At 35.5% G+C, this 18429-nt stretch overlaps 1 protein-coding gene across 1 annotated transcript; it reads left to right on the top strand.

Moving 5' to 3' along the window:
- Positions 1 to 91: 91 nt before the first annotated feature.
- On the top strand, positions 92 to 14254 carry reep3a (receptor accessory protein 3a). Its single transcript, XM_081347442.1, has 8 exons — positions 92 to 438; positions 3245 to 3317; positions 4014 to 4090; positions 8232 to 8352; positions 8676 to 8789; positions 10687 to 10825; positions 11825 to 11961; positions 12180 to 14254. Exons 1-8 carry the CDS (start codon positions 407 to 409, stop codon positions 12252 to 12254), a joined length of 768 nt encoding a protein of 255 aa, XP_081203568.1. The 5' UTR covers positions 92 to 406; the 3' UTR covers positions 12255 to 14254.
- The last annotated feature ends 4175 nt before the right edge of the window (positions 14255 to 18429 follow it).

Consider the following 18429-nt stretch of genomic DNA (forward strand, 5'->3'; position numbering starts at 1 on the left):
TTGGAGTCAGTGGTCCAATCAGCAGACGCAGAAGGCGGAACAAACCAGTGGCTCCGTCCAATCAGTGGCCAGTCGAGCCATCAATCAAACTGACATCGTTCCTAGTCCGAAAGGACATGAGAAGAACGAAGAAGAAAAACATTACATACTCGATTAACACAACGGGACATAATGTAGGGAGATAACAACAGCTAAAACGAGTGTTTATATATGTCAAATAACGATGTCATCCTGTAGACTTGTTGAAATCAGAACGTATGCGTTAAAAACAGGAACTCAATGTTTGAGTTTTAGCGGTTGGAGAAGCGAGACAAAAGTTACTGTTAGTTAGTTTACTTGAATAATTTATACATCTGGACAGGACCTGCAGCGAATCTCATTACTTGAAAGTGCAAAAGGTTGGAAGATGGTGTCGTGGATTATATCTAGGGTCATCGTGTGAGTATTTATTAAAAAAGATTTGCTTTGTTTCTGAGCTACATGTAACTGTTATTAGAAAAACTGCTGACTGTGCATTTACATACTAATCAAATCTATGCACACTGTACTGTCTGCCTCTATAAATGTTATCATTCAAAATAGTATTATAAATCCATAAAACAAATCTTAATGTTCTTGTTTATTGTCGTGTATTTGCTTTTGGTCACGAGTAAAAATAAAAAAATAATAAAAAAAACTCAACATGCTTCAGTTAAAAAAAAAAAAATGTTTTGTCTCCAATATAATAATGTTACAGTTGCAACACTGCAGTATTTTCATGTATTTCCCCCCCCCCCCCCCACAATCAACAAAGTTGCCACAGTCCTGAAAAATCTAAAACCAGGAAATTTAAGTTTGATTTTTCAGGCCCAGAAAGGTGATGGAAATCAATTCAATTTTAAACAGTCATGGAAATGTTTACTGTCAATATAATTTTTTTCTAGGTATTTTATCAGCTAAAAATGAGAGATAATACTATTTTTGAGTGTGCAAAAATCCTAATACAGTCATCACAAAAAATCATTACAATTCACTAGTAAGAAATTGTAGGAACCCCTGATTCAAACATGATACAAATTCACAAATTAAGCAGAAAAAGACATCAGTCTTGCTGCCGTAGTGGAGTACAACAGGAAATCCATTATGTTTTTGGTTGGAGACCTGCTTTGGTTAATGTCCCTGTCTGCAAAGGAAGGAGGAACTGCTGGTTTCCTGCTGGACCTTAATGTTACATTAGGTGTGTCCCTCTCTTTGCGGAAAGGTCAGCACAGGAAAGCACATTCTGTGCCTCATCTCACTTGGAGCTGTTTGCTGTGGGTTTGGTTATCTTTAGTGTACTGACAATGTAAGAGATAAGGTCTCTGGTCGTCACTGATAGAAATACATCTTATATTAGGTTATAGTCAGTTTCAAAGTCTAAAGGTCTTTTGAAATGCTTTTTGTGTTCTTACTGTTAGTTAACATGATGAATTATTTGCTGATGGCAAACAAGGCCTAGCTGTTTTTAGAGATGTGCAGTAACATCACGCGCATTTCTTTTTTTACCCTCACAAGTTCTCCCAGCGAACAGCGTAATAGGAAATGCATGACTAAACCATTGTGACTGTAATGTGTTCTCACAGCATTCGACGTTTAAACACTTTCTTCTGACTAGTAGTAAAAGCAAGGCAAGGGCTCTGTTTAGAAAAGATGACTTGGTGATGCTAAAGTTGTTTAATTACAAATGATAATTTTTGTTTTGAGTTAAGAAATTACCTCTACTCTTGACTTCAGCACTTATTTTGCTTTATGGTAGAGATGTTTTAGAGTGGAGAAACGGTTACGCAATAAATGGAATCCATCCAACAGTCCCTCAACACACACAAACACACACACACACACACTCACACACCCATGAATGCACATAACTTTAGACGGTATCAGGCAGTGCTGTCGTTCCCATAGCTACTGGAAAATACATGGTCCAGGGAAAGACAGGCCGGTTACAGTGAAGGCCGTGGATTTACTGAGTGTTTACTGAAGTGAGGTGTTCAGTGGAAAAAAAAAAACACATGCTCTTTTTTTTTTTTTTTTTTTTTTTTAAATCTCATCCTCACTATTCATAGTTTTCAGTCATGTGACTGCCACAGAGACCTAGAGGGCAAACCGTCCATAGAACTGCAGCACTTGCCTGTCAGTTTTCCATCTGTTTCAAGCCACACATATTTAGATCAACTCTCAAAAGAAGAAAAACAAAAATATGTGAACAAAATGCAAGTTTTGGGCACTTGTGAATCATGATCCAGATACAGCACCTGCTGCAGTATTTAAATATCTAAAAACAGCAGGACATTCTAAAACACAGCATGAAAAAAAAAAATAGTGCCTTTTAAGTGCAAATAGTGCCAGTGATATTCAAAGATCAAAAATGGCATTTTCTTTATAATGGTTTTCTATGGAAAAAAATCTTAATGAGAAACGTGGCGTTTATACTCTGGGTTCATATTTTTGCCTGTATATAGTATGCATCATTAATTAGGTGTATATTTAATTTGGTCTTTTTAATATCACTGTCTTACTACATTAGAACTTAGTACAAACCTGGTAAAAAAAATAATTGGCAAGCAATGGAGAAAAGCCTTGTTTTGCCCTCCAGGTGGGCGTTCCTATAAAGGTGTGTCATCATGCAAAAACCATGAATAAATAGATATTTGTAGAATTAACAGAGCATTTTGAATGATCAGTGTTTCATTTTTAATATTTTATTGGCATGTAACCAAAGGTAAAGGCTGTATTTGCCATTTGGGTGGGCATCCAAATGAATGTTAGGCTAAATATTAGTAATATTTCATACAAATTGTGCATAGGGATATTCAAATTCTGGTTCTACATTATTTTGTCTAAATAAAAAAATAAAACACTAAGATAAAAGATCAATCCATTTAAATGCTATAAGTGAATTTAGGCACCACGACAATAGGAAAAAAATATATCAGCTTCATGATTTGCTAAAGACAGTGTTATTAAATGTTTACTGTTTTAAAATAAAGTATTAATTTTAAAGATTATGTGAATATTAGATGATGGCAAAGGTAAACCAATTGTCAAAAAAAAAAAAAAAACCTAATGGCTGATAACTGATATAGATCAATCGATATAACATATGTCCCTCCCTAATTGTAAAGAGTGTTACTATCAGCTTGAACCTTTATTTGTTTGCCTGCCTATAACAGGCATTTTAGGATACAGTAGTCTCAATTGCATGCCTGTTTGTGTTTTCTCACAGTCTTGTGTTTGGAACGCTGTATCCTGCATACTACTCCTTTAAAGCTGTCAAATCCAAGAACGTCAAAGAATATGTGAGTATTCAATTCTTTGAACAAACAAGACAAAGTCATATGCATATCATTATCCAGCGATGTTCTACTGACTCTTAATATTTGAGTTCAGAGAATGTTAACAGCCAGAGTAGATGGAGAGCTCCAGCTGTATTGTTTGTATATCCCAGTTACTCTTAGTATCTGACAGAGGCTGTCAGTAACTAAACCCTGAGCTGTTTAGCAATTTAATCCTGTCCTGCTTCCGCCATGCATTTCTTTCCTTACAAAATATAATGTATTATGTATGGTATATAGTGATGGTGATACCATAGTATTTTGATATGTACCATATAGTAATTTATTAATATTCATATATTGTAATATTTAAAGGTACACGGTCACTTTTTGTTTAAAATTTACAAAATGTATGTAATGAGCGAGTAGCCTACATCATGAATGTACCATCTTCCAAACTGTGTTTTCCCTTATCCTGAATCACTATGATACACCTATAATAAGTGTTTATATTCAGACTAGTTTAGACCGAGCGGGACAACAACCTACATAAACTGAGAGAAGTAGCTCCGCTACAATATTCTTCCGCAAGACGCTTGCAGTTTTGTTTATCAACCGCTAGAGCGCCAAAAGTTGTACCTTTAAATGGTCCTCCGTGGTGTGTTTTTGTATTATCTCTTCTATACCTTCAACAAACATTTTGTGTTTGTGGTTTTACAGGTGCGATGGATGATGTACTGGATTGTGTTTGCACTTTACACAGTGGTGGAGACCATCACAGACCTTTCTTTGGCTTGGTAAATACTGTACATACTCACACTGTCTGAAAAGAGACAAATGATTGCTATTGGATTGCATGGAGTAATTGTGCATCAAGTGGTTTTATTAACATTTTGCAATTCTTCTCTATTGTGTGGCTTTTCACTGTCTAGCCTTTGTGGTGTATGAAAAGGGCTTTTATCTGTTGCACTTGCAGATTTTGAGCTCCGTTTATTTTCCTCAGGCCACTTAGGGGAACCAGTCTGTTAGGTTCACTTTCAGTTCAGTTACATTTTAGTGCATTTCATTAGTTTCGTGACATTTAAAAAAAACAAGTTCAGCTGTGCTTTCACTGGCTCTGGTCTTCCTAAATTAGATCAGCTTTATTTGTATGGATAGCTCAGGATAAAACTGTACTCTATAGTAAAGGGTACTAAAAAACATTGCACTAAAAATTCTAAAACATAAATAAATAACAATAATTTAAAAAATAAAATGTACAAATGTATAATATCACTTTAATTTGGCAAATTATTGACTTTTTGAGTCTATTATTAACAGATATAGTTTCATTATGTCAATCAACCAAGGCTGTTTATTTGTTGCTTAAAGGGACAGTTCACCTTTAAAAAATCATTTACTCACCCAAATGTTGTTTAAAATCCGTAAGACACAAATTAATATATTTTCTGTCCCTCTATTTGACAGTCCACGCAACTACCGCTCCAAAAATCCATACAGAGATTGAAAAACGAATCCATATGAATTGAGCGTTTTAGTCCAAATATTCTGACGAGACACGATCGCTTTATTTGTATTCATTCATATATAAATATTCATCAACAACACACATATCAGATATGGTCAATGGAAGCTCAAGCATGCTTGCTTGACGTGCAAGAACCAATGAGGTTTGTTCTCGTGTGTTACGCACACTGATCTATATATATGTCATTATATAGTAGGGCTGTTGGAACGAATTCCGAAATTCGAATATAATTCAAATATTAAAAAAATCAATACTATTCGAATGCTGAAGTTCCTATTCGAATATTGCTTTTTTATGTATATTTAAAGGGGTGGTTGATTGCTATTTCACTTTTTTCATTTTAAATACTGTGTAATGTTGCTGTTGGTGCATGAACAGTATCTGCAAAGTTGCTGCGCTTAAAGTTCAACGTAAGCGGAGATATTGTCTTTTAAAAATCAGGAAGTTTAATGCCTACAAAAACGTCTCGAATGGGACTACAACGAGATACTTCCCGGGTTTTATACGTAACTAACCCATACATTTACATCCACCCTCCCTCCGGAACATGTTCTGCTGTCGAAGAGGAGGAGTTATAGTGGAGAGCTGTAGCTGTCAGGTCTTCTGTGTTCAGGCTTCCTACAGACGCTGTAGTTCGTCAACAATGGTTAAAATTTAAGTTTGGTTATGTTCCTGACAATTACAATCGTAGTTTAGCTCTCTGTGCTGCACATTTTACGGAAGACAGCTTCCAGAATCTACACGAGTTCAATGTCGGATTCAACAAGAAACTATAACTCCAACATGAAGCAGTTACAGCTTTAAAACCAGAGGCCACAACCTGCAAGTAAGGTTTAATCATTTTAAATGTATTTGCCTGTATAATTTAAGACGTAATGTTTTAGTTTTATCAAGGATGTAAAAAAATGCCAGCGCTGGCTTTATATGACAAACGCGTACAAACATTTTGGACCCGAATTTGTAATATGTACAAATTTTGTAAACGTATTTTCCATGTATACTTAATGACGTAATTTTTTGATTTGATCAAGAACGCAAACCAATGCCAAAGCTGTTTGTTTATAGTAGCTAGTTAGTTCGATGCTATTTTGTGTGTATAAGACAAACGTGTACAAACTTCAAAAAATTATCGCAACAGCAAACTTCAGCTGCTGTTATCACATGCACACCTAAAGAAAACGACAAACTGAGTAAACTAAGCTTTGTGAATAGTTAAACGGTTGTTCATTCTATCAATAAAACAATATCTTTAAAAAACGGTATTACTCAGTCATGTATTCAGTTATATTAAATGTTTAATCAGGGGGAAAGCGTATCTCAAAAGCTAACAAACAGCAGTAGCATTTTCAAGTAACAGCGTATGGAAATTCTTTGAGAGAATAATAATAAAATAAAATAAATTACCATTCAGAAACGTTTAGTAAGAGCCGTGTTTGCGGAGGTTCTGCTTGACTCTCTTCATCACCGCTCTCTGGGTCTGATTCTGGCTCAAACTGATGAGGCAATATTGACACCATTACATTTGACCGGAGCACATGCAACTGTCGCCCGTAAAGGTAATGGGCGTGAAGATTCCGGACGCAGTTTAGCCAATTACAACACACCGGCCGAACTAACCAATCTGAGCTCATTGCCTCTTTCTGAGGGAGTGGTTTCATAGAATCAGGAAGTCAACCGGTCGTTCAAATGACAGAGGAGGAAGCGGCTTACAATAAAGGTGAAATTTATGAAAAATAAGGCGTTTTTTAACAAACGAAACACGAAGACATGTTATATTGCAGCCCATAAACACAATCAAGCAAAGAAAAAAGGCAGTAAACCACCCCTTTAAAAAAAAATGCAATCTTGCCTTTCTCGCCGCCTTGGCACACGCATGTGAAAATTAAATGCTTTTGTTTCGTCTGATAAACAATAAAGTTTTTGAATCGTAACACAATTGTGCACATTATCCACGCTGTATCATCATAACAACTGTCAAAAATCGCGGAGAGGAATGTCTCCACGGTAACGGAGATCAACAATTTGATTCACAGTCCACACTACAACGTGAAAACGGCGTTTTCAAATGTATCCACTTTGGAGTGCGTTTTCATTTATAAAAACGCCGTCTCATTGTGGACGGAAGGCCAAAACGGAGAGAAAAATATACGTTTTTTTTATGACAACTTACAACCTGACAAGCTAGGCGATCTGTCCGAGGAACCGCAGTGCTAAACCAGGCAAGAATTACTTATTTTCTGCCTCTCTCCTCATCACGGGGCTTACCAGCTGTCCGCCAAAAGGCAATAACAGACAAACTGATGGTTTATCTGTGAAGATATGAGACCGATCAACATCACGCATTGGCGATCCATTAGACTGTGTAATGTCGTAAATATTAATAATAGGATGAATTTGAGCATTTAATATTCGAATATTATTCGAATATTAAATAAAATAAGGAATGGAATTCGAATAGTATTATAGAGGAAGACTGACAGCCCTATTATATAGATCAGTGGTTACGCAGCATGTTTGAGCTTTCGCAAGAACCATTTAGTAGGGCTTGTGTGATTAATCGTAATTGATTTTGATTTTGGCTTCCAACAATTATGAAAACAAGATAATTTACGTAAAGCGATTATTATGTCGCTGCCACATTTCATCCAGCAGACTTTCCCTTCCTTCACAGCGGTGCACTTTCGTTCCTAAAACCCCAAACTTGACATCCAAAACAGCCAAACGAGTGAGTGTTATAAAATGCAGTCTACTGTTGCTAAACTGCGGGATGTGCTTTATATTAAACAGTGTTATTAATAGCATATTAAGCCACAAAAGAGATACTGTTCCCTAGGCGGCCTCCTGTGTGCGCACTCCGAGACGGGGCGGAACGCGCGTAAGCAAAGCATACGGTGGGCTTCAGATACAGCCTACACACAAAATGCTGAAATGCCAGTTCTCTGTGAGAACCAATGAGGCTCATTCTCGTGTGTTGTTACGCAGGTTTGGTTGAGCTTCTGCTTAGTTTCGCTGATCAATGTTTATATGTGAATATTCTAAAAGCCTAAATCTGTTAATCTTCTTAAGTGATCGAGTCTCTTCAGAAAATTTGGAATAAACCGCCCAATTCATATAGATTAGTTTTATTATCTCTTAATGATCTTTTTGTTTTGAAGTGTCAAAGTGGTAGTTGCGTAGACTATCAATGGAGGGACAGAAATCTCTCAGATTTCATTAAAATATCTTCATTCTTCAGTCTTACGAGTTTGGAATGACATGAGGGTGAGTAATTGACAATTTTTTTAATTTTTTGGGTGAACTTACCCTTTAAGGTATTTTAGAGATCGTAGAGAAAGTGTAACTCAAACTCATTCTTTTTGTCTTCCGTCATCCCTCTATTTTCACGTTAATTGCACTTGACTATGTTTTAGGTTTCCAGTTTACTATGAACTGAAAATGGCTTTCGTCTTTTGGTTGCTGTCTCCCTACACCAGAGGAGCCAGTGTCCTCTACAGGAAGTTCCTACACCCTATGCTGGCATCCAAGGAAAGGGTAATGACCCTAGCACATCATCAGGTTCCCTGGGAATAGGCATTCACTGAGAGTGAACACACAGTCATACTGAAATGTATTATGGAGTCAGTAGGATTACATAATCAATGATTACATAAATAACATTAAGAGAAAAACAGATGGATTGGGTTAGTTGGATGTCTCGATTATGTGATCATTGCAAACTATGATTTAAACTCCATGGTTCCTTTAACTGCATATCTCGTTCCCTAAGTAAATGTTTGTTGTCAAAGTCCTAGTTAGAGGTTAAGGGTGAATTTTAATTATATATTTATAATTTTTTTTTACATTATGTTTCGCAGGATATTGATGACTATATTGTCCAGGCCAGAGAGAAGAGTTATGAGACGATGGTGAATTTCGGGCGTCAGGGTCTCACTATCGCGGCTGCTGCTGCTGTTACTGCTGCTGTGAAGGTATCACAAAGACACATGTGCTCATCCATACACTCATGCACTGTTTATACTGGGCTTTTGAGCTAAGCTAACTAACTAAGCTGATTTGGTCAGCTAACAGCTTTCATTCCATGTAAACAGAGACATTGTTTTGCATTGATACATTACTTCATTTTTTACAGACATTTCTGATATGCTGTTTTAAGCTATTGTTGCTTATAAAAATAATTTCATTTCTAGGAAAGGGTATATCAGGGTATATCAATTTTTTAAATATTAAGGAACTTGATTTTATTAGTTAAATAAAAAAAAACAGTTAAAAACTATAATATTATGAAATATGATTACAATTTAAAATAACTAATAATATATTTCAAAATGCAATTTATTAATGTGTTGGCAAATCTGAATATTTTCAGCATCATTACTCCAATCTTCAGTGCCACATGATCCTTCAGAGTTCATTCTAATATGCTGACTTGCTGCTCAAGAAACATTTCTTATTATTTATCAATGTTAAAAAAGTTTTTTTTTTTCAGGATTCTTTGATGATTAGAAAGTTAAAAAAACAGCAGCTTTTGTTACAATATAAATGTATTTACTGTCACTTTTGCTCAATTTAATGAATCCATGCTGAATAAAAGTGTTAATTTCTTTTAAAAAATAATTTTTGAACAGTAGTTGTATATATACACTGAACAAGATTATTATTGTTTTTGCCCCCATTTTTCATGAGCTGAACTCAAAGATCTAAGACTTTTTCTTTTTCTTGTACACAAAAGGCCTATTTCTTTCAAATATTGTTCACAAATCTGTCTAAATCTGTTAGTGAGCACTTCTCCTTTGCCGAGATAATCCATCCACCTCACAGGTGTGGTATATCAAGATGCTGATTAGACAGCATGATTATTGCACAGGTGTGCCTTAGGCTGGCCACAATAAAAGGCCACTCTAAAATGTGCAGTTTTATCACATGGCACAATGCCACAGGTGTCGCAAGTTTTGAGGGAGCGTGCAATTGGCATGCTGACTGCAGGAATGTCCACCAGAGGTGTTGCCCGTGAATTGAATGTTCATTTCTCTACCTTAAGCCATCTCCAAAGGCATTTCAGAGAATTTGGCAGTACAGGCCTTTTGTGTACATAGAATTGAGTTCAGCTCATGAAAAATGGGGGCAAAAACAGTGTACTTCTGTTAAAATAGTTTCAGGTCAATATTATTTTTTTCTGTTATATATTATTTATATATTAAGACAGATACTGCATGGAAATGAAAACAGTGACTCAGTAAATATTAAATGTGCTCTTCACTATTGCCTTTTTCTTTTTTCAAATTTAATGTCTGGCCATGTTTGATTCTTAAAAGAAAATCCCCAACACTAGTGCTCTTCTGTTTTTTATTGTTTTTTAGAAGTGGTGCTTGCTAAAGTCCACTGCTCATATCTAGAGACAAAAACATATAGGTTTGGGCTCTTTTGACTTTTGACACCCTAGCAACCGCATAGCAACACACTAAAATCACTGCATAGCAACACCCTGGTAACCATCTGCCACATTATGCAGTTGCTAATGTTGTTCTAATCACCACTCACGTTTTCTTAAAAAAAATGTAAAAATCTAGTACAAATCTTCGTGTTTCCTTTCTCTTTCTGTCTACATGCTAAATTAATCTCCAGCAGTAGCTTCTGCACCTGTCCCAGGTAACTTGCTTTCTTTTTCGATCTGCTGTAACCTGTCACCAGCACATCATTAGACCATTATTAACTGGCCGATGCCTTCAGATAAGTTAAATATAATTTGTGTATAATAAAAGCAATCACAAATGAAGGCTTTTTGGTTCTTGAACTGTGTTCAATCAATGCCCTGTATACCATAGATCATGCATAGTGACAAAGCTGATCACATGACTTGTGTCACAGGGACAGGGTGCCATCAGTGAACGTCTGAGGAGTTTCAGTATTCCAGACCTGACGCAGATCCCCTCTGAGCAGTCAGCCTTCTCCAGCCCCAGCCGACGACGGGCCCTTCAGCCTGCTGACCCTAGCGCTGTTGATTCTGGTGAGCACACGCTCTAATGACATCATTTCTCATTATATAATTATAAATGATTGATTATGTAATTATGAAAAATTACCGCATACTGATTTAACTAAAGAAACAAATGAGCTGTAAGAGTCAAAATTAGCATTTTAAGACCTCAAGGGCAGATGAACTCTAGTGGAGCACATTGTGTCATCATTATTATAATTATAACAGTATGTCTCCCTCTAGTGGTAGAACAAGGATTGAAAAATAATCCTTATTTAAACTGCTGGAAAGTCTAGCTGTTCAAACAATTCAACAATTCTGTTATCAGGTGACTGTCCAAGTAAAAAGGCAAGTTTGCTTATACACTATGGTAATACAAAGTGCTTTACACAGAAAGGAATTCAAATAATCACAAAATAAAAGCAAGGAAAATTAAATATAAATATAATACAGGTATAAAAGGAATTAAAAGAGTAAAAAGATGATACTTTGTATCATATTTTCACAGCTGCTTGTTTTACTGTGAGATTTTCCCATGTTGATTGTACTGTGTCTGTGTTGTTCTTTCGGCACGCCTAAGTAATCTATTTGGACGTCTCCAATAAACCCGATTTTTCCCCAAATAAGAAATATACTGTTATAAGATAATACAAATCATGCAGTTAGCAAACATCATGTATTCATTTTGGACAAAAAATGCAGTCATTTACTCACCATCATATCAATTCAAACCCATATGACTTTCTTTAATAGAGAAAGGAAGACTGCAATCACAATAAAAGTAAGCACCATAAACATTTTCCACTATATTCCAATACTTTTCATGGTGCGTTTACATCCTCTTTGAGGCTTGATAGCTTTAATGTCTATTTGTTGTGATTGTATTGAAAAATCTCACAAAATGGGTTTAGAGCGACATGAGAGTGCGTAAATGATAGAATTTTCATTTTTTGGGTAAACTAATCCTTCAAGGTTCAGTTCCTCTTGTTTGAGATCTTTATTGCTTCCTCTGTGCATCTGCTCCAACAGAGCCATATAAACGAGCAGGGGAGGGGCATGAGGAGGAAACAGATGGAGTATTCTCTGAAGACGAGGCGTCAGTCCAGAAGGGCCTGCGCAGATCTCAGAGTGTCAAACTCACCCGTGCCAAAGCAGCACGCAAAGAGGTACGTTTCTACATGCAAACATTTTCTGTTCAATTCTATCATAATTAGTGCTGTCAAATCCATTAATCGCGATTAATCGATTCGACAGCACTAATTATAATCTAAAGCTGAATACAAAATACAAACATTTTCCCTGGGTGTCTCAGATATTAAAACCCCACTGTTGTATTTACTGAAGATTAACTATGTGTATTGGTGTTGTATTGTTTTTTTTAAAGCCTCGCTATGGCTCTCTGAAGCTGAAACCCCGAAGGCGGCAATTGGTTACATCATCCACTTTTGACCATCCATGATTGTCCAATACAAACTCACAGACGGGATCAGCATCAAAACAGCAGTCTAATCCTCGGTTTAAAAATGCTCAAGTTTAATTCTAAACTTTTGACATGCAATTCTTCAAGATAATGCTCTTTCAAAGCAGCACTAAACACTACAAACTACAAAAAGACTTAGCATGAACAATGACATTTACATTTACATACATTTATCCAAAGTGACTTGAGGAATACTACAATACAAGCGACAATGATGCAGAGTGATGAATGATCTTGCATGCAGCATTATTTGTTCAGAAAAAATACCAAAGTCTAGTATGAGTACAGGAAGACTAAGAATGTACTAAAAATCGTATTTAAAAATGGATCCAAGCGCATCTGATCTGTAACTTGACCTGAACCTGCCTCTGTAGAGACATCTCTTTACGCAGAGTAGCACGGGTATCATGGTGTCCTCGGTCTCCCTCTACAGGGGCAGGTGTCAAAGGTTACTGTAGCGTGCACCTTTCAGCTTGCTTTAGCAGTAATGAAATGGAGCAGGATAAAATGGACTAAAAATGAGTGTGCATGTTATAGCAGGTTTTTGTGCATACAGTAGGTGTTTCAGCATGTTAATGTTTACAATTTCCTTAGTTCACCCGGAATAAAAATGATGTCATCGTTTATTAATCCTCATTCTAAACCCATGTGCATTTTGTCAATGGAATGCAAAAGAAATATTTTTGGAGAATATATTTTTTTCCGTATAATTAAAGTGAAAGGGGATTCAGTCTGTTAAGCAAGCTCCAAAATGAAAACTAAAGCACAATAGAAGTGTCATGAAAGGGGTCCATTTGACTAAATCAGGTTTCTTAGACTATGAGCTGTCCTGTGTCAGATGGGTTTGGCTCAACTATGGTCAGATTCACAAAAAAAAAAAAAAAAAAATGTTGAACCCATTTTTCCCAATTTCAGTGTTGGTACAGCATTTTATCTTTGCTCTGTGAGTTTAACTGTTATTCACTCATAATTTTCTGAAATTCTGAAACAAAACCGTTCACCACTGGTTCATTTCAGAACTTCAGTGTAGGGGAAGATTTTCAGTGATTTTTTTATTATATTGAAACAAAAATAACCAGGATATTATTCAAAACTTCTCTTTTTATGATCAAAAGAAGTCTTACTGTATAGCTTTGGAATGTCATGAGGATTGGTAAATTATTTTTTTCCCTGCTTTTTTGGGTGAACTATTCCTTTAACTTTTAAATCTGCTATGAAATATTATAATAGTTTGTTTTCAGTCTTAACAGTATTTTTAAAAGATTTTTCCAAATACATTTCTTAAGTTTGAATGTCGTCTTTTTACATTTTGTGCAATCTGTTTTTAGTGATGTACGTTCATTTTAATCATGCTTGTTTCTGTATTTAGTCCGTCGTGCAAACATTTTTCAGTCGCCTTAAATTCAAATAACAAAATGCACTGATCAGCATAACATTTGACCTAAACACTCCAGATTTATCTTTGCGAAGCATGACAGGCGAGTGAATCTGACGCTAGTTGACAGATGTAAGTTAAACATTGTGGTTTGTACATGTGTAAACAGTGGCAATGATCTGTCCGTTTTTGAACATGTTTGCGTTATGTGTTGGACAGTTAATTGTAAATGTGTGGGAAAAGCCTGAGCATTGGGAGGGGGGGGGGTCTTAGTTTGTTGTTAGTATGTTTTGTGTGATGGAGAAAACTTGTTGATTAGATTTGTGTCCAAGAGCTCTTTTGAATGTGTTAGTAAACCCTGGACCTACAAGGTTTAAAACTAAGTTTATTTTCTTTGACCTTGGGACAAGTCATGGAAAACCTGGAAATACCAGGGAATTTTAAAAGGCCTGGAAACATCAAGGAAGGTTTTTTTTTTTTTTGCTCAAAGCTATTTTATGGACTAGAAGATATTGCGTTTAATGAATGCCACATGTAAGCGTGAAACATCAGTATGTCGGATGAGGGTCTCTTTGGAGACAAGACTAATAAAAAACTAAATATATTTTTGTAAACTAGTATGTGTAATCTTTTATATAGCCAGTAACTTGTGGAATAATATATAAGGTACAAAAAAGATCTGCTTCAACAATCTCTATAATTTTTTTAAAATATTATCCTGTACTTGGGAACAACTAGAAAGGTCATGAAACACTCATTGTATTGAACAAAAGAATGGGAACGCTGTGTATATATACAGTTTAAGACATACAGTCACCAATTAGTTATAAGTTAGCCTAAATCATTATCTTCCTCTAGGTCTGAAAGGCTGTTTATTAATAAAATAAATGCTGTATATATTACCCTATGTTAATTCCTTAATGGCACCCAGTTAATGATGTCTGTCATACTGCAATTTCTCCAATGACCACTAGATGCAGTCAGGCACTGTTTTTCAAAGTCTCCCCTTGAATTGGACAGCACAGTAAGGAACACTTGTAGTTAGTTTAGGAAACCTTTGCAAAGGCATATTTTTTTCTCTATAATAAGAAGTGATAAGAATCTTATTACTTCAGCTTCAAACATGCAATACAGAACAGAGAAAATGAGTGATTTGCATCACTTTTATGTGAGTATGTGTTTAACCTTTATGGGGAGCCACCTGATTTAAATATATTTACACCTTTAGGCTATAAAGAAGAAAGAGGTTAATGACACACAAACAAGCTCCCAGTGTTGAGTTTGGTCTTGTACTGCTTTTTCACTAAGACATGACAGTGATGGACTTGCTCAATGCTGTACATGTTCTTGATAAATGCAAATAGTGAGGCAGGTTTTAGTTTGCGTGTCACTGTATCTGTGTGGTCCAACGGCAGTTGTTTCATCGCGGTCTCTATCACAGGACGTGTCCAAGTCTTTCAGCACTTTAGTGTGGAGACGTCCTGTGTCTAGGATGCCATCAGAGAGAAGAGGGGAAGAGAAGAGGAAAAGGATGGGAGAATTAAGAGAGGGAATGAAAGAGAAATGGGTTTCTGTCAGGAGGTCGAGTTTGTTTGTGGAGACATCAGTGAAAGAGTTAAGCTACCTGTTGGTCCACAACCATGTATGATTGAAACACACTTTTATTTTCTTTAGTCTTAGAGACACATTTATGGTGGAAGGCAGGGATTAAAGGTAGAAACAAGAAGTGCTTTTATTTGATTAAATTATTCCATACATGAATGATATTTGAGCTGTAAAGTTGTCCAAATCACATTTTTATCACTGGGACTCTTTCTATGCGGGTAAACTTTTTTTTTTTTTTTTTACAGATCAGGGTTATTATTTTTAAACTAAAATTAAACATTTGTGTTAATTGACATAAAGTAAAATGAAATACAATACAATATAAGTATTAGCTGGAAAATTTAAACTATAAACAAAAATGAGAAAAATCTAACTAAAAATTAGTTTCAGTTGTAGCAATAAATTACTAACCAGAAAAAAAAGTAAAATAAAACTGAGCTACAACTAGAACTGAAATGAAAAATAAATGAAACCTATAAATAGTAGTGTATTAAAATTACCTCATAAAATTACTACTTAAATAAACTAAGATTAAAATGAAAACTAAAAACATAAAAGCCAAAACTATAATATATAAATAATACTAAAATAACAGTATGATTTAATTGATTGAGCATTTACTTGATTGTGATTTAACCAGAGTAGTTACATAATGTTTCATTCAATCTTGTTGCTTTACTTTAAAACAGTGTATTTGTTATTATGTTTATTGTTAACCTTTAATATGTGTCTTGCCCCATAGGCTTATAGGCTGTTTTAAGTGCATTACCGTAAACACAAGTTTTGCTTGTTTTTAAAAATGTCACAGATGCTGTCGACACAGCTTAACTTGTGTTGAACCCGGAACATGCCTTAAAGGCCCATTAGACATTTGCGGTGATCTTTATCAATTGTTGTTTCAGTTTTACATTGAGTGATATTTTAGAGCTTACAGTAATAGAGGTGAGACTGTGTATCGACGTTAACGTGTGTTTGTTTTATGAGTGATAATGTCCCCTGTGGTGCTTTCCCAATGTTGTGTTGAAGTGACTTCACCGATGAACAGGTGAAGTTTGTTTAGAATCATTGTTTCAGGCTTAGAAGAGTAGCATTTGTGTCTCTAAAGTGTAATATATTACTATTCAAAAGTCTGCTACTTATGTTCATCAAGGCTGCATTTATTTGATCAAAAATACAGTAATATTGTGAAAGATTAAAACAATTTATAATAACTTTTTTTATTTTAGTATATTTCAAAATGTAATTTATTCCTATGATGGCAAAGCTGAATTTTCAGCCAATTTTCAGTGTCACATGATCCTTCAGAAATCATTCTAATGTGGTGATTTGATGTTCAACAAACAATTTTTATTATTATCAATGTTCAGAATAGTGCTACTTAATATTTTGGTAGAAACTGTGATACTTTTTTTTCAGGATTCATTTGATGAATAGAAAGTTCAAAAGAAAGACATTTATTTGAAATAGAAATCTTTTGTGACATTATAAATGTCTTTACTGTCAGATGAACGTGTCCTTGCCGTATAAAAGTATTAATTGAAAAAAATATCTCACTTAACATATGAATGGTAGGCAACTCGTATACTGCTTTATTTCATTAGGTAGGCTAAAAGATTCATAAAATCTCTCTCTCTCTCTCTCTCTCTCTCTCTCTCTCTCTCTCTCTCTCTCTCTCTCTCTCTCTCTCTCTCTCTCGACCTTGTGGTTTCTTCAGCATTCCTTGAATCTCATTCCTTTAGTCTCTCTTTGAGTTTTCCAACCCACTCTTTCTTTCTTTCTCTCTCTCACTCTCTCCCGCTGGGTCAGATTGCTCTCTGCCCTCATCTCTCCTCAGCCTGTCCCCAATAATCCTGCCCTCAATACCCGAAGCCCCAGACCCTTCTGCCCCGGTCCAGACCTCCATCACCCAGCCACTATCGGGTTCCTCTTATTGCCTTTTCAGGATCTGACACCTCTTGCCCCCTTTGCAATTCCCAACCATCTCTCTAGGACTCCAGCGCCACTCCACCTGGAGTGGGTTAGCAATGTAAGAGGCAGGCAGCAAGTGTGAAGACGAGACGATAATGGAAAAAGGTTGAATGTTTCCTTTCCGAGTACAGTGCCTTTAAACATATTTATTCTGTCTTGGACTTTTTCACTTTTTATTGACTGAGTTTGAGCAGTTTTGAAAGGAAAAAGCTATTTGGACTGAAATTAAAATAAGTTCATATAACTGTATCAAGACACATTTTATAATCCATTTATTCACTTTTTGGGCAGAGACCGGAAAATGTAATTTCCAAATGAAACTGTCAAAAATCTCTAAAGGTTACAAAGACTAAAGTTTGATCTCTTATTAAAGAAGACACTTGGTAGATTATTGCTACAGTGATAAAGGTTAAAAACTGAAAGTGAACAAAGTTATAGAAGTTGAAGTGTATTATGAAAAATGCACAATTAAAATTTTATGTGAAATATATATTTTCCAATACATGTTTTACTCTAAAACTAGAAGAAAAACAAAGCCATAGATCTAAACAAGTTGTGTTCCAAATAAATTTGAAGTTGATATCTCAAAAAAGTAGCTTTCTGTAAGATTGTGTTTGGGTGCAGTACCACTAGATGAAATTTATTTCCCATTCCCATTCATTTCAATTCAAGTGCAAGTTTGACGATTATTATTATTATTTTTTTTTTTTCAGGATTAACCTTTTCGAATCATGTCCAACTCCATATACAGTGCTATGCATAAGTTTAGACACCCATGCTAAAGTTGACTAAAAAGAGGAATAAAAAATCATCTTTTGGAAATTGAACTTAATGCCTTAATTAAAAAATGAGGAAAAATCCAACCTTTAAGGACACCAATTTTCTTTGTGAATGAATAATGTATCGTAAATAAATAAATGTTCTTCCTTAAAATACAGGGTGCATAAGTTTGGACACCCCTATGTTAAATTCCCATAGAGCCAGGCAGATTTTTATTTTTAAAGGACAGTTACTTCATGGATCCAGGATACTATGCATCCTGATAAAGTTCCCTTGGCCTTTGGAATTAAAATAGCCCCACATCATCACATACAGTAGCCTTCACCATACCTAGAGATTGGCATGGTTTTATTTCAGTTAGCCTAAAAGCTGGTTTGATTTGCATTGAGAGATGATCTTATGGAAAGTACCCCATGCCAATCTCTA

Source organism: Scardinius erythrophthalmus (genome assembly GCF_964197995.2).
Source record: "Scardinius erythrophthalmus genome assembly, chromosome: 19".
Lineage (NCBI taxonomy): Eukaryota > Metazoa > Chordata > Actinopteri > Cypriniformes > Leuciscidae > Scardinius > Scardinius erythrophthalmus.